The 25,206-nt window shown below is 37.6% G+C and overlaps 3 protein-coding genes across 7 annotated transcripts; 2 read left to right on the forward strand and 1 right to left on the reverse strand.

The window, feature by feature from the left end:
• Positions 1-4,676: 4,676 nt before the first annotated feature.
• On the forward strand, positions 4,677-5,476 carry LOC121796477. The gene is made up of 2 exons (XM_042195320.1): positions 4,677-5,082; positions 5,178-5,476. Exons 1-2 carry the CDS (start codon positions 4,677-4,679, stop codon positions 5,474-5,476), a joined length of 705 nt encoding a protein of 234 aa, XP_042051254.1.
• Positions 5,477-11,334: 5,858 nt separating this feature from the next.
• On the forward strand, positions 11,335-15,385 carry LOC121794580 (nuclear pore complex protein NUP54-like). Of its 2 annotated transcripts, none has more exons than XR_006049316.1 (9): positions 11,335-11,856; positions 11,939-11,992; positions 12,555-12,614; positions 12,711-12,821; positions 13,987-14,052; positions 14,229-14,315; positions 14,670-14,771; positions 14,850-14,989; positions 15,130-15,385. XR_006049316.1 is itself a non-coding variant. In XM_042192807.1 (9 exons), exons 1-9 carry the CDS (start codon positions 11,431-11,433, stop codon positions 15,247-15,249), a joined length of 1,173 nt encoding a protein of 390 aa, XP_042048741.1. In that variant the 5' UTR covers positions 11,335-11,430; the 3' UTR covers positions 15,250-15,385. The 2 variants fall into 2 exon arrangements, 1 of the variants encoding a protein (XP_042048741.1); XM_042192807.1 differs by having other exon boundaries at positions 14,843-14,989.
• A 235-nt stretch (positions 15,386-15,620) lies between these two features.
• LOC121794579 (mannosyl-oligosaccharide glucosidase GCS1-like) lies at positions 15,621-24,242 on the reverse strand. Of its 4 annotated transcripts, none has more exons than XM_042192805.1 (22): positions 23,914-24,242; positions 23,740-23,813; positions 23,214-23,458; positions 22,439-22,536; positions 22,187-22,273; positions 21,976-22,044; positions 21,759-21,855; positions 21,350-21,432; positions 20,440-20,547; positions 19,618-19,739; positions 19,377-19,484; positions 19,237-19,310; positions 18,608-18,733; positions 18,336-18,403; positions 17,441-17,587; positions 17,302-17,352; positions 17,106-17,162; positions 16,667-16,816; positions 16,472-16,563; positions 16,241-16,350; positions 16,096-16,159; positions 15,621-16,003 (listed from the first exon to the last, which is right to left on the reverse strand). In XM_042192805.1, the coding sequence occupies exons 1-22, from the start codon at positions 24,184-24,186 to the stop codon at positions 15,859-15,861; spliced, it is 2,448 nt and encodes an 815-aa protein (XP_042048739.1). In that variant the 5' UTR covers positions 24,187-24,242; the 3' UTR covers positions 15,621-15,858. The 4 variants fall into 4 exon arrangements, 3 of the variants coding, with proteins under 3 accessions (XP_042048739.1, XP_042048737.1, XP_042048740.1); XM_042192803.1 differs by having other exon boundaries at positions 22,439-22,607; positions 23,207-23,458; XM_042192806.1 differs by having other exon boundaries at positions 22,439-22,607; positions 23,207-23,448; positions 23,914-23,980.
• Positions 24,243-25,206: the final 964 nt, after the last annotated feature.

Below are 25,206 nucleotides of genomic sequence, written 5' to 3' on the forward strand. Positions count from 1 at the left end.
GATTAAATGCGCTTCCTTCTGTATAAGAAATTAATTAAATTAATTTAATCTAATTTCAGTGGCTACCACTAACTGGTGGGGGTGGGAAGGAGTTGGCAAAGATGCTTTGATGTCCAATACTTAAGTAGCTAGGATGTTGTATAGGAAAAGTAACTAACTAAGTCGAAGTTTCGTAGAAGATACTCCCTTTGTCCTATAATAAGAGACACATTTTTCCATTTCAGTCCGTCCCATAATAAGAGCCACATTTCATTTTTATCATAAATGGTAAGTATGTCTCTTATTCTACTAACTCACTTCACTCACATTTTATTATAAAATCAATATAAAAAAATGAACTTCATAGACCACTAACTTTTCCAACCCACTATTCTTTACATTTTTTAAAACCTGTGTCCACATCAAATGTGACTCCTATTATTGGACGGAGGGCGTATAATTAATGCTAATTGAATATTGGTGAGTAGGGCTGGCAAATCGTGCGGATTGTGTCGTTATCGGGTCAACCTAATAATGACCCAACCCAATAAGGCTTAACCTGAACCCGACCTGTTAAGGAAACTGTAAATCCGAACACGAACCCGACCTGCTACCTTCAAATCCGAACACGATCCGCACCCGGCACGAACCCGTTATCGACACGATATAATATGGGTTGACACGACACGATAACAACCTGAACCTGATATTACACGATTAAAACCTAATATTACATGATTAAACCTTAATTTTTAACATAATTTACACAATTAATATTCGTTTTATACTATTTAAACCTAATTTATAAGAAATTAAAAAATTAAAGTAATATATATTTTTAAATAATAATAAAAATAATATTATTATTTCTTAATGGGTTACCCGTATCCGACCCGCATCCGACCCGAACCCAACCCAAAATTATCGGGTTCTTAATGGGTCAACCCGATAAGTACACGGATCCAATAAGACTTGACCCCAACCCAATAATTTCGTGCGGATTCGTGTCAGATTATCGTGTCGTGTTGAAAATTGTCAGCCCTATTGGTGAGTGAGTGCATGCATCTATGATTGAGGGTTGTGACTATGGTGCTACAATATTCTTCATAATTAAGTGATCTAAAAAGAAAAAATGCACGTCTCCATTGGTTACGAGAAATGACATAGTATTAGGTAAAAAATGAGAGAGAAGCTACAAAAAAAATCATAATTTAATGGCGTCCTTCTTTATCCCATGATCTTTTAGGATGCAAAATATGGACAAATGAGAAAAAAAATATTGCTATCACACTAATATACCGTGATAGTATTATCACGAATTAGAGTGAAAAAGAGGAAAATAACAAATTTACTCCTTGTACTGAAATAATTTTTTTTACCCTTGACATAGAAAAAACAATGAAAAATGTTTAAAGAGTGAAAATATGTGTATATATATTCCATTTTTTCTTTGATACCAAAAAGTTTACAAGTCTATACATTACGTTCCTCCCAATTCCCATCTTCGCTCTTTTGTAATATGAGTTTTTTTCTTAGGTAGAATTCATTAGTTTTTTGAGATCATAACAGGATTATATGGAGCTAATTTAGTTTTGTAAGAAGTGATGTTAATGTTATGGTTTTAATTTGTTTTTGGGTTTGTGTTTTTCTTCTTCTGGTAGAGGGACACCTTTGGGAAATCAATTGAAGACAGTAAATATTGTAACTCGATTTATGAATGTATATGAAATTAATGGGCACAGTTACGATACACTTAAAACCAACATTTAATGATTAGGTGATAGTCAGAGATCCGTGGAAAAGTCAAATAAAGGTCAGTAACTAATGTCTTTGTTAATAATTAATTAGTTGCTGTTGCCATAAACAAATACACACATGTAAGTAAGTTGCATGTCTATTACTATTAGGATTTGTATACACATGTAACTATGTAAGTTGCACACATAGCCATAAACAAATGGGGCGGCGAATTACAACATTTTTATGTTACTCCTACTTGTTATGCAAAGCTTCTACTAATAATTTAAATTAAATTTTTGAATGAATTATAAAAAAATATAGCCACTAACATTTTTTTTCACCGTTCACCCCTACTTAATTGCACTAAAAAAATAAATTAATACGATTTTCTTAATTAGTAGTAATAGAGTACAATAGCAAAATTTTCTTCTTCCTCGAGTTAAGGAAATGGATCTTGTTATCAAATATTGAAAATTAGGCTCAAATTTGACAGTGTTGTCGTTGACGGCATAAAATTGGGGCTATAATTAAACTTTTGTGAAAGTCCAGCCTATAGCAGAAACTAAATCAGAATTATAATCTTTAAAAACGACGATAGAAGTGCTGGCAGTTCTGATTATAAACTGTAATTAACATTTTTTATTGATACTTGGATGAATTATTATAAGCTCATCAAGCTAATACGCGGTTTGAACTGCTCAAAATTAAAGTTGGCATCAAATAATAATTTTAATAAATGTATATATATCACAAATTATTTGACAAAGACAAAATAATGAATGAAATATAATTAGATACCTGCAATCATGATTCAAGATTTGAATTTCACAGCCACTTGTGGCTTGCCAGCCTGCGGCAGCTTCATCTCAAGTGCAGTTGTTTGTAGATAATTCTAATTGGTTAAATTATTATATTTGTTAGAGATAAACTATAATTTCATTTGAAAGTACAACCTTTATATTGCACGTTATACAACTTAGACTTATGCTAAAAATGACAAATTTCATACTAACAAAAATAAATTAGATTAGCATAGTATTAATAAAAAAAACTAAATTCTGATTTCAGCTTATACAGACAAAAAAAATTATGTTAATAAAAATTTTCCAGAAAAAACACGAATTACTTATGTATAAAAATCGACGTTTTATATAAAAGACTAGTAGTAATTAAAATTCTAAACATGCCACAAAAATATGTGTAGCCCAATAATTTTTATTAGACGGAGGGTATATAAATTTATGATGCATATTTTCACCAAATTTGTAATAAAACTGAATTCGAATTCCATGACGGAATTTAACATGTTTTATGATGATAAATTGATTCATGAGTGATGAATGTATTTTCTTAAATCATTTAATTTGGGGTATTTTTCAGTAAGAAAACTCACCCTGATCATCTCCAATCCTCCATTCAGTATCCTCCTCAAGATTAAAGTGGAGTACTTCGAAGAGAGAAAAAAAATTAGAATACGATCTCACACTTCATTATATATTTTAATTTTTAAAAACATGTCTTGTTTCCAAAAAAGTACACTTATTTTATAATAGTGGATCCTTAGTATTACACGCCATTCACTAAAATTACATCAAAACATCTATCAGGCTCCATTCAGAATTGAGGCTGCGTAATTTGAATTGGAGCATTCAATTCCAAATCCAATACGTGGTATCGCAAAATATTTAGATTTGGAATTGAATTATATTTCCAATTCCTCTTAGTTCTATAATTTAATTTCATATCAAAAGTAGATAATTGAAATTCCAAATAATTATAAAATCGGACGCTTTCGCACACAACACACACTACACGCACAATTTGATCTAGTATTAAAATTCTTACAAATAGTATATCATTTTAATCGAACAAAAGATTTGAAATTGAATCATAATTTACGTTCCTTCAAATTCATTTCCGTAGAATTCTAATTCCAGTTCCGTGTATCAAAGAGATTCTCAACTATTTTTATAAAATATATATGCTGATCAAACGTGTTACTCCTCCGTCCACGAAAAATAGCTTTATTTTGTCATTTTGGGATGTTCACAGAAAATAATCTCATTTCAAAAATTGAACTTTCTCTCGTATTTTATCCATTTTTTCTCATTCTCTCTTACTTTTTCTCCTCCCTCTCTTACTTATTCTCTTTCTTTATCTATTTTTTTATCTCATCTCTCTTACTTTACCGATTTCTCATTAAAATTTGTGTGGTCCACAAGTAAGACTACTTTTTTGGGAACGGAGAGAGTATATATACAAATATTGGATAGATTAGAGGGTGTATTATTTTGATATGGTAAAGATAAAATATCAATTGCTACTAATAATAATAAAAACTAATCAATCTTAAAATTTTACTCCACTATCATTATTAGCAGTACAACCAGAAAATTCTTTAGTACTCCCTCCGTCCCACATAATTTGGGACAGTTTGACTTGGCACGGGTTTTAAGAAATGTTGTTTGACTTTGATTTAAATGAAGATATGTAGTAGAAAAGGGTCCCATTTTAATTTTTGTATCCTTTTTTATTGAAATATTGATTTTGTGGCTGTTGGAGTATAATTAAAAAAATTTCTTCCATTTTTTATTGAAGTTAATGTTTTAATCGTCCCTACCACCACATATTCTGCCGAAATGCTGCTGCATATTTTCATAAAACATCAAATTTGAATAAATAGGCTGCTGCATATTTTCATAAAACTTCCATCACATTACAAATTGCAGTTTTTTGGAGGGAAATCCCAAATCCCATTAAATTTCAACAAATTTTAGAAGGGAGTACAACATCTGTAACAGAGAGTCACACGTCATACCAGTGACCACCAAATTTTAGGAGGGAGCACAACAAATTAGGAGGGAAACTCCAACTACCACCATCTATAAAAGGGCTACCTATACAACTAAAGGAGAGTTTTTGATCATTTGCCCTCAGAAAATTTTCATCACTGGGCTATGGAGCCTGCTGCCGGAGACATCGCCGAAGATATTGCCGGAAACAGAGACAGAAACAGAGAGTCACACGTCATACCAGTGACCACCAAAAATTTGATAGCTCAAAGTCTGCTACAATCGAGCCATTTAGGTAATGTGCCATATGGAGCTTTTCAGAAGGCAGTAAAGGAGTTTGGAGTGAGCCGGAAGACAGTCTATAAGATCTGGTCAGAGGCCAAAAAACAGATCCACAGTGGAGTACCTGTCAACATAGCAAACCGTGTTAAAGGCTTCAAGCGCAAAGATCAAATTCAGCTTGATACTAGCAAGGTAAGATCTCTTTCAATCCTTGAAAGATGTACTATCCGTAAGATGGTTGTGAAGCTTGAGTTAAGCAAGACTACCGTAGGCAGAATGGTGAAAGATGGTAGGCTCAGGCCACACACAAATGCAGTTAAGCCACTACTTACAGCTGCAAACAAATTAGCAAGAATGAAATGGGTCTCATTCATGTTCAACCAGTGGTGTTCAATGGTATGCTCAAATATCACACAATGCACAATGTAGTGCACATTGATGAGAAGTGGTTTTTCATGACTAAGGCTACGGATAGGTACTACCTGCTGCCAGATGAGGAAGAGCCATATAGAGCTATTAAGTCAAAGCGGTTCATCACAAAGGTCATGTTTATGTGTGCTGTGTGTAGACCATACATTGCAGAAAATGGAGAAGTCATATTTGATGGAAAAATAGACATTTTCCATTCACTACTAAAGAGCCAGCAAAGAGAGGTTCCAAGAACAAACCAAGAGGCACCTTAGAGACCAAGCCCATTCAATCAGTGAACAAGGAAGTCATGAGGGAATGCCTCATTCAAAAGGTACACTGTTTTTGTTTCCATTTTTTTCCATCCCACTAAAACACATCACATATATGTGCATATCCTACCAACCATCAAGGCTAAATGGCCAGAGAATATAAGCAAGGAGATATTCATTCAACAAGACAATGCAAGGCCACACATAAACCACAATGATGCAGAATTTCATGCTGTAGCAAACACAGAGGGTTTCAAATTCCATATCATTTGCCAACCACCTAATTCCCCTGATTGTAATGTGTTGGATTTAGGTTTTTTCCGTGCCATCCAGTCTATACAAGATGACAAAGTGGCTAATGGAGTGGATGATTTGTTGAGGAATGTGCAAAGCTCCTCTGATGAACTTAGTGCACAAACACTCAATAATGTTTTCCTAACTCTTCAAGGTTGTCTTACTAGCCAAACATCATAGGGAGCAGATCAATTCACACATGAGCCTCCAAACCTAACAAGAGGGGTGGCCTAGTAACACATAGCAAAGCAACACAGATCAGTACTAGCAACTCATCATAGGGAGCAGATCAATTCACACATAAGCCTCCTAACCTAACAAGAGGGGTAGCTTAGTAACACATAACAAAGCATCACATGGAACAGATCAATAGCATTTCTGAATTAGCATCATCTCAATATCAGAAGCACAAATCAATAGCAACAACACAAATAGCATCATCTCAACTAGCACCACAATTGCAACAGCAGTCACAGGGGCAAATGCACAAAGCCTCCAACCCAACAATCATCCACACCAACAACCACAGCCTCTCACCCAACCAACAATCACTGCATTCAAACTCAACCTACAACCACAGCCTCCAACCCAAGCAAATAACCACAGCCTCCAACCCATGAAACAACCGCAGCCTCCACACCCAACAAACAAGCATACCGTCAAACCCAATCGGAAAACACCAAAATTGAGAGACAACATACTTAGATAAGATCTAAAAACTTGGGCAGAAGAATAGCAAACATCTGTCTCTCAACGTCAGAATACACACGGTTGGGGGTGGCTTGAGCTGGATCGATGGGGGAGGCTGGTGGAAAGTCGGAGGGGGTGGCTCGTGGTGGTGGACCGTAGTAGGGGTAACCACAACCACAGTCAACATACTCGGGAATGGATGAATCAAATTGGGTTTCGGGAACAACGGTGTCGGTTAGGGTCCCGCCGACGACAAATTCTCCGATGGCGGAGTCAGATGACCACATATGTTCCGGCGTATCTGGGACGACGAGATCTTCCAGATCTACCAATAAAGAACAAGGAGAGGAGTCGGCCGAGTAAGCCATTGCAAATGGAGCTCTCGAGATCTAGGGTTTTCGGCGAAATTGGGGGTGGGGGTGAAGTGGTGGAGTCGGTGGGTGGGAGTGAATGTGGAGGGGTGGGAGTGAATGTGGATGGGTGGGTGGGAGTGAATGTGGAGATGAGAGACAGAAATCGGAGAGACCGATTAATTGTGGGTGGTTGGGTGGGTGTGAGGAGTGTTAATTTTTTTGCCATTTACGGAAACTTTGAAATGGGTCAAATTATGTGGGACGGACCAAAATGGAAAACTGAGTCAAATTATTTGGGACGGAAGGAGTAATGAATTGACCATATATATTGCTTACAATTCATAACTACGGAGCTTGTTATTTGTGAATTGATCCGCAAGCTAAAATGTTTCTTAGTAGTGTAGTATAGATAAATAATTTTACCTCTTATTTTATGAACTGAAAATAAACAAAGTATGAGAGAATATCTCATAAATTGGATTCACAGATGTTTCTGCTATAATTAAATCGTATAAGTACTTTTGCAATCTAGCATAGGTTTACATTTTAGATTTTACAGACATAAAATTAGAAAACTTTACTACTACATGAATGCAGTTGATTGCTTCTGTAGCCATTAAAAGTTGAAATACTACAATTCCCCACCCATAAATACATAACCGAAACCCTTCTCGACGGCAAAACCCTGCAGCAGTCCCTTCTCGGCGACTGCCAACACAAACAATCCGTCAACACCACAAAATGAAATTTGATCAACCATTAATATTACTCCATTATACGTACCCTGAGCCACCTGTCGCCGTCTGACCTTTTCAAGACGATAACGGTGTTGAGCTTGTCAGGAGAGTCGCTCTTCCAGCGGCAGTAAGGGTGGGACTCGTTGTGGAGGGAGTACACACCTACTATCTGCCTGCGCTTGTCGTCGTAGGTGAGGGAGGAGAGGTAGAAGATGATGGAATAGATTTTAACGTGTAATTAATAAAATAAGAAGGAAAGAGAAAAAATAGTTAAAATAATGTAGGGGATGGTGGGACTCATAAACGATAAAATAAACTAAGCCTTTATCTATGGACGGAGGGAGTATTCGAAAAGTATATTCCATTTGTCCAGTCATTTATAATCTCATTTTAACTCGTCACGAATTTTAAACAAATATTCAACTTTATAGGACATATAAGTAATACTAATAAAAAAGACATAACTAAAAAATAAGTGATACCTACTTATAAACAAGAGGATATATAAACGTAGATAGTCTCAAAAAGAGGTAATAGGACAATTGTAAAGCACAATAACACAATAAATAATAATTCCTCAATCTTGGCATAAGTGAGACGTTTTTATTTTGGTAAAATGAATTTAGATAGTAATGTTTAGTTAATTAAATTATTAATAGTAAAATAAGAAAGAGAAAAGGAGAATAAAATAATAGTGAGAGTAAAGAGAGAAAGACAAGGAGATAAAGTATGAGAGTAAAGTAAGTTAATTATTGTCAGAAAAGTAAACGTCTAACTTATGTTGGGATGTACTCCCTTCGTGCACGAATAGGAGTCATGTTTTTCTATTTCAATCATTCCGCGAATAGGAGTCAAAGTTCATTTTGACTATAAATGGTAATAGGCTTCATATTCTACTAATTCATTCCCCCCACATTTCATTTTAAAGGTACTCCCTCCGCCCACCATTTAAAGAGCTATTTTGTCATTTTGGGTTGTCCACGATTTATAGATCCATATACTTTATACAACTTTTAGCATGTGAATCTCACATTCTACTAACTTTTTACACTCATAATCAATTATAAAATCTATAAATAGGTCTCACATTCCACTCACTTTCTCCCTTTACTTTTCTTCACAAAGTCAAATAATTTCTTAAAACTCGTGTCGAGTCAAAATGATTCTTTTAAATGATAGAAAGATGGAGTAATATATACAAGCGAGACTCATATACCACTAAGACACAAACTTTTTCCAAAAACTTTTCTTAAAACGTGTGCCAAAAAGAAATGAGACTCCTATTTGCTGATGAATGAAGTACTAGAAAGGTATACGTCTCACTATGACGGAACAGAGGGAGTAGTAGGAGTATAAGTATTTCTTTTTGTACATATATATTTTTTGATGATTTTTATAGGTTTTTTTAGTTTAATGAAGTTGTAGAAAATAGAATTATATGAATAATAATAATAATTTTATCATAATTTTTGAAAACATAAATTGCAAGAGTAAATCGAATGAAAAAGTTTATGCTAGTAGTACAACTAGCAATTACTCCATCTATCCGCGAATAGGAGTCCCGTTTTTCCATTTTAGTCTATTCGCGAATAGGAGTTCTGGTTCACTTTTACCATAAATGGTAATAGGGTATCACCTTCCACTAACTCGTTTCACTCACATTTTATTTAAAACTAATATATACAAGTGGACCACTATTCTCCTAACTTTTTCCCACCAACTTTTCTTAACATTTCTTAAAACTCGGACCACTAAGAAATGAGACTCCTAAGGCTATCTGCAACGCTGTCTCTTATCCGTCCCTTAACCGTCTCTTAAATTACTATTCTTGGGCCCCACTGTACTTTTTCACTCCATCTCTTAACTAAGGGACGGAACCTGCAACCCTCCATCTTTTATTCGTCCCTTAACCGTCTCTTAAATTACTATTCATTCAATTTCATTTTTTATTTTTATTTCCAACAAATTCAATTAATAAAAACACACTTCATTAAATAAAATAAAATTACAACATAAAATTCGTAAAATCCTAAAAAAATTAAAAATACATAATTTAATAATTTCTTCCGCCAAATTTTGCTCAAATGTGCTCCAATAGATCATCTTGGAGTTGGGCGTGGGCGGTAGAGTCACGTGTCATTGCCCGAATAGACAATCGTTCTTGTATAGACGGATGCACTCCACTACGAGGCAGACTACTTGCGGTAGAGCTTCCGGGGGCTTCAAGGTCGAACCAATTTCCCGCCTCTGGTCCTTCGTCTTGGACAATCATGTTGTGCAAGATTATGCACGTATACATGATGTCGACCATACTCTCCATGAACCACGTACGAGCCGGAGCTTTGATTATGTTGAAGCGCGCTTGGAGAACCCCGAATGCCCTCTCCACATCCTTGCGAGCAGCCTCCTGCTTCTGCGCAAAAAGAGCATGCTTTGCGTTCACAGGCCTGTTGCACGTCTTCACGAAGGTTGGCCACTTCGGGTAGATGTCGTCGGCAAGATAGTACCCCATTTTATACCACCGGTTGTTAGCGATGAAGTTGATGGCCGGCGCTTTACCATCCAAAACTTCAGCGAAGAGGTCGGATTGGTGGAGCACGTTTATGTCGTTGTTCGATCCGGGGACCCCAAAGTACGCATGCCAGATCCATAGCCGGTAGTCGGCAACGGCCTCGAGTATAACAGTGGGGTGGGTGCCTTTGTGGCCGCTAGTGTACGACCCCCTCCACGCCATAGGGCAATTCTTCCATTGCCAGTGCATGCAATCGACGCTGCCAAGCATCCGGGGGAATCCGTGCACTTCTTCGTGAAGGTGGAGCAGAAACTGACAATCTGTCATGCTTGGCCTCCGGAGAAATTCGTCGGTGAAGATTGTCCGGACGCCTTTGCAGAAATGGATCAAGCACATTCTCCCAGTGCTTTCTCCAATGTGGAGGTATTCGTCGAACACATCCGCCGTTTGTCCAGTCGCAAATTGACGGATTGCTGCAGTACATTTCTGCAGCGTCGTGTGGCTGGGACGGCCGACGGCGTCGAACCTTTCTTAGAAGAACTCTTCCCGGGCTGCCAATGTATTTGCGATGTGGAGAAATAGCGGTTTCCGCATGCGGAAACGTCGACGGAAGTAGGTATCTCCCCAAACCGGGTTATCGCAGAAGTAGTCGCGGACTAACCTTGCGGCGGCTTCCTCCCGGTTACGATGGATGTAAGTCCGGGAGCGTCTTTGGGGCGGTGTGGCTTCCTCCGCCTCCCGGTGTCGATCTTCTTCAAGTGATTCTTCCATTATTCGACGCATTTGCTCATATGGATCCATTAGATCGATTAACTTTTGAGGAAGAATAAAAGAGTTGATTTGAGATGAAATTGGAGTTGAAAGAAAGATGATTTGAGAAGAATAGACGTGTGTTTGTGTGTGAAATGATGATGAAATATGAGTATTTATAAAGTAAAAAAATAAAAAAAATAGGAAAACGGTCGAAAAACGGTAATATTACCGTTTTTCGAATTTTAATTTTTTTATTAAATTTGAATTTTTTTAAAAAATGATTTATTGCATCAGCGTGACGAAACCCACTCGCGGGGCGCCGAGTGGGCGTCACGCATGGCGCCGGAGCGGGCCACGTCGCGCGCGCGTGGCGAGACGTCTCGTCACGGAGGAACGCTGCAACGCATACCGCGCGCGTCTCGTCACGGAGGAACGGGCTTCGAGCCACCCACGTAACGCGTTGCGGGTGGCCTAATGGAGGGAGTATTAATCTGTAATCCTGATTTGTAAACGAACTTCAAAACCCTCCAAGCCGGCGTCACATAGAAATCGGCGGCAACCGCCGCTTTCACAAATTCCCTATATCTGAATCTAGGGTTCCGCCACCATCCCCCAATAATGTTTGGAGCTCAGTCTTCCTCCTCGGCCTTCGCCACCCCTTCATCTACTCCCGCATTCGGCACGCCTTCAACTCCGGCGTTCGGTTCATCGCTCTTCTCCACACCATTTTCGCAACAATCCCAACCTCAGCAGCAGCAAACTCCGTCGCTGTTTCAGACGCCTCAGCAGCAGCAGCAAACTCAATCGCTGTTTCAGACGCCTCAGCAGCAAACTCCGTCGCTGTTTCAGACGCCTCAGCCGCAACAACAGCAGAGCCCCTTCGGCTTCACCACGCCGTTTAATTCTGCACAGCAACAGCAACAACAGCAACAGCCAACTCTTTTCAATAATGCTCCTTCAACCAATTTCATGAATCAGCAATTGACTACTCAGATGGCCCCAGTTGCTCCTCTTCCGTTTTCTCTAGCCGATCGCGATATTCAAGTAATAAACATTTTAATATGTAATCCAAATTGATTGCATTCGAACATATGTTAAGGTTGATCGCTCCATGTTGTATCTACAGGCGATTGTGGATGCATACAAAGAAGAGCCTGGGAACCTTAAGTATGAATTTAAGGTCCAGTTTGTAGTTCTTTCCAACGCTGCTCTTTTCTAATTACTGAAACCATTTGAATTGGATTTTTGAACAAATGTGTGATTAATTTCTTCTTTTGGAACTTCTCAGCATTGTCTTACTTAACTATGAACATATCTTCTGTTACAAATGCCAATACAATACCTGTCCTGCGAATGTGGTATAGTTTTTAAATGCTAGGGGTGGTGAGACGTTAATGAATTGTCATTCTTTACATTGCTGTCTGAACAGATTGTCAAGCGGTTTTCAAGGTTTACCTAGAGCATAATGAATTTCTTGTTAATCAGCGTTGTGCTGAAATCGAGAATATGCCTGTAAATCTGCTTTGAATTCTGTTGTGTGGAATTGTAACAGATGAGCAAATAGTTGCCAAGGGATGTATTGGACTCTTTAGGCGTAAGAGCATCATTTTTAGCTCGACGATTCGAATCTTAAGACTAGAAAAATGATCTTAGCAATTTGTATCTACCAATTCAAGAAGCTAACTCTGAAATTGAGCTCTTTCTGATTTGGATACTTATCAAGATCTTTGTTGATTTTGCAGCATCTGTTGTTTAGTGTGACTGAACCTCAGTACAGGTCAAAGCCTGCTGGTGTATCAGATGTGAGTTTAGTTTAAATTTGCATCACATTATTATTAGTTGTAAATGTAATTTTGGAGGCTATTTTGTAAGTCCGGTAAAATAGTTTGAACTGCCAGATCATGTGGGCAGAATCAATAGCAAAACTAGAAGGCATGGAAAGTTCCAAAAGAGAACGATTGTGGCCTCAACTTGTGCAAGGTTTCAAAGATCTTTCCCAGCGCCTTAAGGTACGCAAAGTTCTTGATTAGACTATTCTCTCGGTGATTTCAGAGGATCTCCACTGCCATTCTTACTATTTGAATAAGTTTATTTATTTATTTTATTTTAAACTGCAGTCAGAAAAAGTTTGTAGTATTTCACTAAACCTTGTGCAGTATCTCTGTTTTGCTCTAATGATAGCCACCATGAACTGCTAATTTTCCTATCACATTAGGCATTCTATTCTGAGTATATACTCTCACTGCACTTGTAGTCATCTTCTTTGACATCATGTCAAATTGCCATTTCAATAATATGATTGTGTATCTTTAAGGCTCCTTATCATTTGATCAAAATATTGGACGCATGAAGGTGACAAAAGGAGATTAGTTGCGAATCTTATGATATCGTTAGGAAGATACATATATATGAACATATGTACACGACTAAGGCTATAAATTCAAAACATAAAAGATCTGCTTTGTTTTTGGTATCAGAAAGCCAGGCTAAAAGCATTGTGCGCAATAATTCCAACTTAGTCAAGCTTCTATTTGCAAAGTTTGTAGGAGCTTTTGTTTTTTCAGAAGCATAGTGAATGTCTAAAGGAGCATGACAAGGAAACAATCATTGAAAAAGGCAAATTTCTGCTTTGTTGCTTGAATATTTATAAAGTGTCATGTGGTGTAATTGTTCTGGCACTTCCTTGGTCCATTTGGATAGTTAGAAACAAGAGAGTTTTCTAGGAATATGAATAATCCTAGAGGAATGGGATATGATCATAGCTATGGTAGCTTAGTTGGTCTGCTCTCAGTTCACAGGGACTTCGATAATTTTATGAGAAAAGGATTCTGTTTGAAGTTTGAACTCTTTTTTCGTATGCAGTGATGCTTCAAGCGGAGCCTACTTTATAAAAAAATTAAAGTCTTGCTGTTGTCGGATGGCTTTTAAGATTTATAATAAAATTTTGGTAGCTTGATTTAATTGTCTAGTTCCTTCAACAATCTTGTGTTTACACGAAAATTATTATATGATTATTGCTATTATTCTGACTTTCAGGGTTCTCATACATAATGCCCATTCTGTTTTATTGAATCTGTTCTGTAAAACACTATTTTTCTTTATTTTGAATAATCACGACCTGCTTGTACTTTGTGAATAAGTTTATAATGATGGTCTGCAAATGAGTTTCTTTAGCTTCAAGATGAAGTCATACTGTCAGATTCCGAGAGACTGAAGTTGACCCAAAGCAATGTGAAGATGGTGATCTCTCTCTCTCTCTCTCTCTCTCTCTCTCTCTCTCTCTCTCTCTCGCATACATATATATAGAGGGGCATGTGGCACAAAAAAACTTAAAACCTTAAGGTGTATATTCACATGCATATGGTTCATCTGTTGTCTCTCTAAAACCTCTTTTGTTCCATTTTTCCGTGATGCAGCTCCAAAGGCATTTTCAAGCTGACACTCTTCCCTGGATCCAAAGAATGCAACAGAAAGAGCAAGTCCTTCAAAGGCGTCTTTTGAGGGTCAGATTTTGTTAGCTCTCAAAATACAGCTGTAGTTAGATTTTGTTGAAGAATGTTTTGGCTATTTACCATGGTAGTCTGGTTGTTTTTGGCATCAACAAATTCAAGCTTTTCAAATTTGATTTGGAAACAATTCATTTGAACTTGGATGGGTATCTAATGAACTTTTGTTTTTCTGAAACTTAATTATGGATATTCAAATAACCAGGCTTGTGTGACGTAGGTTGGGGATGTCATATGCAGACTACTGGTTGCTTGGTCTCTTGCAATAGGCCTGCATTTGCCATTATAGTTGTTACTAGTATCTCATGGCATCGTCCTGTTTTTCATTATTGTATGTCTTGTGTTAATTAGGCAATGAGAATAATAGAGGCACTGGAGGGTAAAGGTTGTCGAGTACCTCTGATGAAAGGAGAAGTAGAATTAGCAGAGAAGTTGGCTGCAACAACGAGACAGGTTACTCCTTCACCTATTTTGTGTCAATTGAAATGTTAAAAGTGGACACAAATAAGTATGTAAAGTTGCAGTTAAAAGGATCTGGAGCAGAACTTTCTAGACGGGTTCAAAATCTACTCATGGTATCTCGCCTTCAAGCAGACAGCCTAATTGGTAGCTCAATGTATCTGCCAGGATCAACCAAAATTCATGAACAAAGTCTATCTGATATGCAGGAGGTAAAAGTGAAGGCTAATTCAGTAAAATGCTTATCATATCACCTGACACTTTCCTCCTTGTACATTTGAGTATTTACCGTAAATAACAAAAAGCTAGTGTTACTGTATTATTGAATGCGTTAACATTGCTATAAAAACAGGTGTTGCAACGGCAAACTGAGGCTATTGCGAGACTAGGCAATGTGCTGAAGCGGGATGTGAGAGATATGGAAATCATAATGGCTGAAGATACAGATACAGAAATGATCCAACAAAACTAATCTCAAAGTGAATTCTGTAGCACTCGCTTTCCTTCAATTGTGTAACAATTTGTTTGGCTAGTCAAAGTGAATTCCCCTCATTTTACTCCTATAATGTAACAATGCTCAAACTTAATTCATGCTACTATTTTAGACATATAACTACATTTGTTGGATGTGTACATGGTGATTGTTGATTATATATATCAAATGGGTAAAGACAGTGGTAAGTCATACCAATAATTTTAAGGTGGTTATGAAATTCTTGCATACGCAAGTTCTGTGTACTAAACTATTCTTGAAAAGTGATCCTATAGAGATTACAAAAGATATACTGTACATCAGTAATTATTGAATTGCTCCATAAAGATTTGATTTTACTCCACAAGTTATTTCATCCGTGAAAAACATCAGCAATAACAAAAGAGATAAATCAGTAAGTATTGAATTGCTTCATACAAGTCCATTTATCGTACATCTGCCACAAAACAGCAGTAACTATATAAGATTGCAAAACTTAGCTAGTTGAGTTACCGATTAGTCATCAGCACCATCTAAATATGTGCAGTCAGTTGGCAACCAGTCCAAAAAAAGAAGTATTGCATCTTGTGTAAGACTTCAGTTAGCATCCTAACACTCGCTATAGGATTCAGCCATGATCAATACTGTAAGCGATGTCCAGCCCGTGAACAGTCGTGCGCCTTTTCCCTTCCCCTTCTTTTGATCGTACTGTTCCCACAAAAAGCCGGTCTGCTTATAATTCTTCACCACATTTCTGCAATAGAAATAGTTAATAGTTTACAACCCACCAACCTAATAAGAGTTGGAGTATATCTTTTGAAAGAGAGTATTTAGGCAGCAACATACTGAATCAAGTTGTTCCTCAATTCGGTGTACATGGTCTTTGATCGATCTCGATATGGTCCATCAACTACAACCATCAATGATATTGTTACCAAATGTCAAACAAAGTCTAATCTGAAAAGGAAATGAATTCTTCAGCACCATGTACCTTCAGAATAATAGTTTAGTGCTGAAAGAATCATATAATTCATATTCATCCAAATTGGCCCTCTCCAATATGGTGCGTCATGCTCAGTATTCCGTTTCATGTATATTGAGCTGCCGCAAGTATAGCAAATTTAGTGTGAAGCTTTACAAGTGTCAAAAACGTCTGCAATATTAGTTAAAATGTAGAAATTTATTCCTCACAAGGGTGCATTATAAACCTAATCTTTCTTACCTTGTTTTGGCAAGGGATCTGAGTCCAAACTTAGTCCACAGAGTACTTGTGTCTGAGATTAGATCAAGCTGTTTCTCTAATATCCATGAATCCTGAATCATGTAGAATGCACAGAAAGAACATAAAACAACCACCAAAATATGAATGAATTGATGCGGAACCAAATGAATGAAATTAATACATAGATTAACTCACAGCTGGTATAAGCCTACCCATAAAGGGGAAAAGGCTGACATAGCCAATATGAGGGACCAGTCTCAGCACAGGTTTCTCCAGCACTTCTCGTAAAAGTTCACGTGAAGGATAACCACCAGCTGATTCCACCATCTTCCAACTTAGACGAACCTAAATAGATGCATAATGTCAGTGCAACAAACTAGTCTACTTCAATTAGCACAACACTTCCTATATCCTTTATTTTTCATGAATGAGAAAAAAAGTGGAATGAGCTTTCTCAGATTGGTTGCACATGATCCCAATAAATGCACATAATAACACTTGTGAATATTTTAATGCTTTAAAAACAAATGAATGCAAGAGACAGGTGACTGAAAGCTGTATGTAATCAAGATCAAGAGTGTAGTACATGATACTGGGAAATGATACAGCAGCAACAGAAAATCTAAAAATTTACCTTCTCTGTATGATTTCCATAATCAGAATAAGCTCCACTTGTATTATCAAGATGTATCTGAAAATGGAAAAAACATATGATTCCCAATTCCACAGTTCTATTGATGCAATCATGATTCAAGACACACAATATATAAGTAGGATGATAAATGGGAAAAGGTAATGGAAATTATGAGACTGGTAACAACAGAAACTACCTGATTTAAAAGGTCAAAATCTGAGAGCAACTTCGCCGTCAAGCTATACTCCTGCAGTATTTTGTATAAAGTTCAATACAGTACTTGTTTGAACAAAGACTTTGTAGGTTTTGGTAAATTTTTAGGTTTTTGGTCGCACCTTTCCAATGTGACTATCATCGAGAAACTCTGAAATGGAACTCATGCAATCAGCAGCAAGATGCATCCAACATCTAAGGTCAACATGGCGTTCATCTTCACTGGGGTGTGATGCACGAGGATAATCATCCAATCCAGAAGACAGTGACTGGCCAGGCAAAATATTACTCATATTATTAATAATCCGAATTGTTAAAGTTAAGGATGTTATATGCCTCCTGGATGTGTAGCATCGCTTCAACTATGATATAGGATCATACATATTCACACTTGTCAAGCTACTTAGCTGTATGTTTGGGTTGAGAAATCAAACTATTAAGTTGTCTTCAGCTAAATAAGTCAAGCACCTGACTGGACTTTCATCCATGGTTACAAGGTCTATATTCAGTCAAGAGAGCGAGATTTATTCTGAATTAAGTAGACACCCACAATTAGCCAATGTCAAGAAACTCATAATTCTCTCTCAAACTTAGGCTCATATATCCGAACACTTTGACAACTTAGAAGTTCTTGATACAGTATATAGACATAAGTGTTTAGAGCTCATAAGATGTCCAAAATAAGCTTAGATAATTAACCTCTTAGCCTTTTTATTTGAATGTGGGAGGCAATTTGTACTTTGGATGTAGTATCTCTCCTGAAAATGGATTTCATTTTGGGAGACTCATTTATTCTCAAACAATCGATAACTAGAATTGGAAGTTGAAATTGTAACTTGAAATTCCCATCCGAACACACTAGTCCCTGAAACTATCAAACTTATCAATCATAACATACACATAAGAGAAGCAGCCCCAGAAACTGAATTATGGACATGTTTAAGTTTTAACTGGAGTAACCTCATAAAGAGATAGTATAACATAGAAACAGACAACAGGAATATATATAGATATTACCTTTGGATTCAGTTCACGTTGGGTCACATTGTCTCTCCCATGCCAAAAGTAGGTGCCAACATCTTTTCCTGTGAATATAATACCAAAATTCCAATTAGAATAGTTGTACTTGCTATGCTCGAATAATTGGCTTCCTAGTTCCTAGGATGCAAGTATATCTGATTGTTTATTGAACAATGAGGTTAACATGGTCATACATGGAGTATATGAAATAAGGAGAAGTAAGCAGCATGCAGGTACTATGTAGGATACAGAACGCATATTATGCTCACCTGATTGAGTAGTGTTAAACCACTTATACCAAACATCGAGACGCACAAATGCTCGACGCAAGAAGGTGGAGATATCATTAACTTGTGAGGCACTAAACTTGTCTTTCTTAATGCCGCAAACAAACTCTGCAGAAACAACACTGTAACTATAACTAGAGCAACATCACATTTTCCCCATTCAACAAACGAATACAAAAATTTCCGAAGGGTCCTATTAAGAAAATCAATTTACCTTGTTTTAAGGGATCAATTCTATAATGTTTCCTATGAAAGGAAAGCAGAGACAATGAAATGGACAAAAATTCTTATTAGAAATATAGTGCTTCAGAAGCTAGCAAAGCAAACAAAGCTTCCAGTTAAAAGACTCTGTAAGGTAGAAATATGTCTAGATACTCCTAGTATTGGTGTGACAGAGATTCTAATAATATAATGTCATTTTAGGCAGAGTCTTGGACTATTCAACACCTCAGCTTCTAAGAAAATAATATGGCAAGGGACACTTTACTGTAGGCTACATAGGCTGAGAAAATCCAAAAATAAGAATATTATTGCAACTGTATGATAGCCACTAATCATCTGATTAAACATGTTATTTGATGTGAGGCCAGGCACTGCAATGATAACTCAACCTCGTAGAACCAAGAATAATGTCGGTGGGTTTCCATTTGTCGGATGCTGAAGCACGAACTCGGATGGTACCTTACTGCCAATAGCTTAACATCAGCAATCAAATACTTTTCAGAATTATTTTATACTAGTAGCAGAGTACCTTGAAGCTTCAGCACCTAAAATTTGCTCACGTGGAATCCATCCATCAGCATTCATCAGATCTAACCAATGCCCGATAATATCCAGCGAAATATTAGCATCCCATCGCCTTTCCAAGTAAATAAACAAACAAAAACATTTATCAGTCCCTAAGGAAGACATCATTAGCAGCTACTAGTACCATTAGAAACATTCTCCATAAGATAGCAAAACTAAAGATTCTCCGTGTCTAGATAACCCACCGTATTAGTAGCTGGTGAAAACCTTCGTCCCACAGAAACCCCCTGGGGAAGAAGGGACGACTTGGAACTGCTGTGTATAGCTCAGCTGGCCAATAGGAAATATAATTGTCACCATGTACAAGCTGCATGAGATGATAAGTACTGTGTGAATTTATTAATTACCCAAATGGCATAATCCTTGAAGCAAATACAGACACCATGTTGTTGAGTTAAGGAAAAACCTTTGTACAGAACAATCAGAAGGCTCTGCAAGCATGCGTTACACCAACATTAAAAAGAACTATTCAAATATTATGAATAGCAACATGTACTGGCATAAGGAACTACAACCAGTTCTCAGTGTTTTATGTTTTGAAAGAAGTTTCAAAAATCAAAGAAACAACTTTGGTACTCTAGATTACTTGAATTCCTCTTGAGCACCGATTTTTAGCAAATGTAGTGTAGTCACAGTATCTGCCCTGGGAGGGGGATATCTAATAAGTCGAAGGTTGAGGCTACAAAATGAAACACGCTGAATTCCTCTTGAGCACCGATTATTAGCCCTTCATTTAACAATGTGGGAAAGAAAAAGTTTTACAGTTCAAGTGGAAAACTGAATATCCACGACATTTTACTTATAACTAGTCACACTTCCGGGAGCAGAAAATTTTAGACATTACAGAATTAAACAATTTCTTAAAGTTCAGGAAATACAAAAAATAAGTCGAAGTAGAGGCTAGAAACTGAAAAAAGGTAAAGTGCAGGCTATTTATTATAAATAATCCTTTATATTTTCACTATGGCCTGAAAATTAGCATATAAACTACTCAGAAACCACCTTACATCAGAAGAAGATGGAAGTGATATTTTTGATTGGCCATAAAAGTAGCCAATCCCACCCAGCAAATTTCCGAGTGCTGCTTTGGCCACTGTCATGGCTTCAGGGTTGATCTGAAACAAACATTACATCACATTGAACATATGAAACATTCAAGAACATTGTGGCAAAGTATACATACTAATACTCTTAAATATGGTGGAATTGATATGATACAGAAAATGGTAGTAAGCCAGCACATCTGATTAAAAATTATGCAAATAATTCAGACATAAATTTAATCAAAATGTGATAATCATATGACAAAGTCATGACATCTTGTTAGTTGTCACTGAGCCTGCTATAAACAAATTAGGTAGAAGCATATATGTTATTTATGCCCCATAACGTATCCTTCTGTAATTTTTTTTACATAAAATTCACTGATTTATAAGCATATAGTAATTTTTTATCCTCTATGTCAACTATTTCCACTTGTTTTTCTGCACGTATCATCTTCAAATGTTCCATTCATCTACTTACAGGGGAACTTGGAAGTTTAGGGATTATAAGGTCAAGATTATGGTCTAATTTTTTGAGTCGCAACGAATAGCACTGACACTATCAAAAAGGCTACCTAGCATTTAGTCATCAACCACTATGTATAATATGTTATTCACTCAGAAACCAGCGGAGTTTTATGTGAAGCCAAGCTAAACAATAATTGTTTGTCATGACAGAAGATTTGGTAGAACTTAAAGAAACTATTTGCACATCACTATGGATCAATATTCATGGTTTGGTCCTTTATTTGATACCTCAGGGCTTAGAGCAGAAAGCATGTAAAGGAAAAACCTCTTAGTCTAACATTCACCATCGAAAGACGCAATTAAGTGGTTATGGATAAGAAAGCAAAGGAACATTCATGATTGATACCTCATCCGGCATGTCAAAACATCTCTGGAATTTGTCATCAAATTGCTCCTGTTTCTGCTCAAGATGACTGGATAAAGAGTCACCTGGAATCAGGGAAGTTGGAGACAAATTTTTTGAGTAGATATCAAAGCACATGCTTGAAAAGTGTGCAATATGGAATAACTAATTTCCAAATTACCAAACACGCAATCTTGAAACGGGGAGTTTAAAGCAGCATTTTAAGGGACACATTTTATTTGGTCTGTTATAGTAATATTTAAAAAATCAAGTTCAGCGGATTGTGTTGGAGAACTTGTCACTAAAGCCTACATATAATGATTTCTTTTCTGCTATAATTTCACATGAAATTGCCTGATAAAATTACTAATCTTGGATGATAAGATAAATGTGTAAAACAGATAGACAGTACCTGTAAGGATTCTGATACGTTCTTTCAATTTTGAAATAGAACCACTCAATTTAGTTACAAAAGCAATATCCGCTTTGAAAGGAACCATTGCAGAAACCTGAACCACAAATAGAAAATGATGAGCAGCATGGACAAGAATTTTAAAAATATCTAAGTTAAATTTAGTGTGCTGAAATAGTAAAAAGTACACACAAAAAAAATTTGTTGATTGACAAACCTGGAAAACAAGAATATTTGAAGCATGATCAGATGTATCTGAGAGTTGAAGCTGGCCAGTTGTTCTAGCCTAAATTAAGAAGAGCATAAACAGTGTTAAGGTATTACGAAGATACTGTCGTAAACCAGGACCCATACCAAAACCTAAAATTTGAATACAATAAAACAGTACTACTAGTTTGATAGTACTAACACAACTAAATTGTATATACCTGAGTTGCAAGATTGGTTTGTACAAGTTCGGATAAATTGTGAATGTGATGTGTCTTGAAACCAGCATAATGGAACTCAAAGTTCTCCTTCAGGAATTCAGTAAGCTAGTAGTATTAGTTACTGGGATGATGATATCAGAAATTCGTACTGAATAATCCTTACATTTCTGAGCCTGACAGTCTCTATTTAATGAACATTATCAGAAAGATAAAGAAAAAAGAAGCAATATAGCAGTTTGAATGTTATGCTACCTTTGATTCCAGATGAAGTTGCCAATTACCAACATCACTCCTTGAACCAAAAGCCAGAAGGAAGTCATCAGGATTGTCTGAGGTACCCTTACCCAGACCTAGAGCAGTTCCACCTTCATCAGCCACATAAAAGAAAAGGTGCACAATTTCTTCCTTTTCCTCATTAAGTCTACGACAGTCATAAGAATCAAAACTTCATGACAACAGTGACACAGATATAGCCAAATGCTTTATGGGGTAAGGAGTGTGTTCAAGGTACTGACCAAATTTGGAGCAATGATATCACTCAAAGGTAAAAAATATTGTCCTGCTTCCCCAAAAGAAATAGGTAGCATCTAAACTGTATAGAGGAAAATATACTAAACTCCTTCATAAACACAAGACTAAAATGATCCGCCTCAGTGTTGCAACATATTGCCAACCCTGCACATCCTTATAAGATTCTAGGTTTAGCAATATTACTTATTTCTCAGTTTATTAATCTATTCATGAATTGGTCAGGCAGCAAGCTTTCAAACCATTCTTCTATATTACAAAACATAGTAGATTTTAATTTATTCTACTTCGACTTCAAAATGTGATGTGACTCTCATGCTTCTCACTGCTCTCAATCTCAACACATCAACACATACAGTGCTTCACATAATTCAACGTTACACATGATTATCATGATGAAGTATTCTGAAAATCCTAGCAAAAATCTTTTCATTCCATGATAAAACATTGAAGTCATCAAAATGAAACACCATAAAAAGATTAGGCATTTATACTTCACTTTGTGCTTCAATTCGAACTGCCCAGTCCCCTCCGTAACCACTCTCTTCCTCCTTTGATTTGAGGAAACTAGTTGTCAAAAACAGCTTTTGGTCCACCAATACCTGACGACCATAATCCCGACCATTATGATGTGTCCAACCATATGTCTTTAGCTCGTCTGAGTCCTGGCACACATGCCGCATGGCATATCTTCCATCCTTCACGCCAAGCCACATCAGACCCGCCAACAGAGACTGAGGAGTCCTGACAAATAAAATTTCTCAAGTAACCACTCTACCGCATATGCATTATTAGCATAGAATATAGATACAAAATTATGCAGACAGAATAAAAGAGCACAGCAATACCAAAATGCTAGTGCCTTAATACGTTAATATACAGCAGCCAAACTTATGTAAAAAGAGCGGCTCTAAATAAAGATCTTTAGTCAGTCCTTATGCATCCATAAGCACAATATATACATATGGCATTTCTTCTTCAAAAAATATAAATGCAGCTAACTAACTCACTCTAATAGAACTTACCGCGCACGGATTCCAAAATAAACATGAGGCCTATATGTTCCCCAATACAAAGACTCCTTGTGCTCCCCTTGAAACTGCAGGGAAAATTCAACCATTTATATGAAAAAAAAACTCTGATTTGCAACTAAAAGTATCACATTATGAGAAGAAGAAGAATTGAATATTGAAATTCACCATAGGAAGATCCATGAGCTTTGGAGAGGGTAATGGCGTGACAACACTGGGTTTAACAGTCTCATTTGCAGGGTTGATGGAAGAATTGGTGATATAAAATCCGATGAAGATGAGAAGAATCAAAATGGTGAAGGTGGAAAAAACGAGCGGGGTGAAAGCGCGACGGGGTCGGGTGATGGGGTATCGGTTCCTGGGGTTGGTGTTGTCGTAGTTTGGCGATTGGCCATGGGAGGTTGTTTTGGGTCGAGTGTTTCGTCGCGATACCTGGGTCATTGCCGGTCTATTTGCACCAAGGGGGAGAGGAGAGTCAGTGGTAAACTGAATAAGCATACATAGCGTATTTACTGATTTGCTCTATTAACTCAACTATTCCTAGATTTCCTAAAGCCAGTTAGGGCATCCACAATGGGACGCCCGATGCGTGTCATCGTCCGCGGGTGCCATCGTCTGCCCCATTGTGGGCTCGGCAGACGATGGGCGCGGACGATAGGCCATCGGGCGCCCCATTGCGGGATCGGCGGACGATGGTCGCGGACGATGCCGGGCGTTTTTTATTTTTTTTTTCTATTTAAACATCGTTTGTCATTCACTTGTTCATACGAACATCTTGCCTCTCTCGTTTTGCTCCTCTCTCACATTTCTACCTATCTCACATACCAAAATGAACCATGATGATGACACCACTAGTTCTAGCTCCTCGAAGTCGGGTAGTTCGCACTCGGAGACCTCGGCAGCCTTAGATGCAGCCGTTGAAGAGGCCATGGCGGAATGCTTACTCGAACTACATCGCGAGGAGGAGGCGGCGGCGGAGCAGATCCGCAGGCCTATTCGACGTCGGACGTCTGTCCGACGCGACCACGCGGCAGCTCACCAACGTCTGGTTGAAGACATTTTTCCGATCAACCACGGTGGGGACCGACTGTTTTCCGCCGCCGGTTTAGAATGCCGAGTTACCTATTTCTCAGCATTGTCCGGACGTTGTCGTCACGTGATGAATACTTCACGTATCGGGAAGACGACATCGGCAGACCCGGCCTTACACCGTTGCAAAAGTGCACGGTTGCACTCCGTCAGTTGGCATACAAAACCACGGCGGACATTTTCGACGAGTACCTCACGTCGGGGAGACAACAGGCCGGGAGTGCTTGAAGAGATTTTGTAGGGGAGTTGTGGAGGCCTACGGCGACACATATTTGCGCAAGCCGACTGCCGCTGATTGTCTAGGCCTGATGAAGATGCACGAGCCGGCGCACTGCTTTCCTAAGATGCTAGGGAGCATCGACTGTATGCACT

The sequence above is a fragment of the Salvia splendens genome, chromosome 3 (genome assembly GCF_004379255.2).
Source record: "Salvia splendens isolate huo1 chromosome 3, SspV2, whole genome shotgun sequence".
Lineage (NCBI taxonomy): Eukaryota > Viridiplantae > Streptophyta > Magnoliopsida > Lamiales > Lamiaceae > Salvia > Salvia splendens.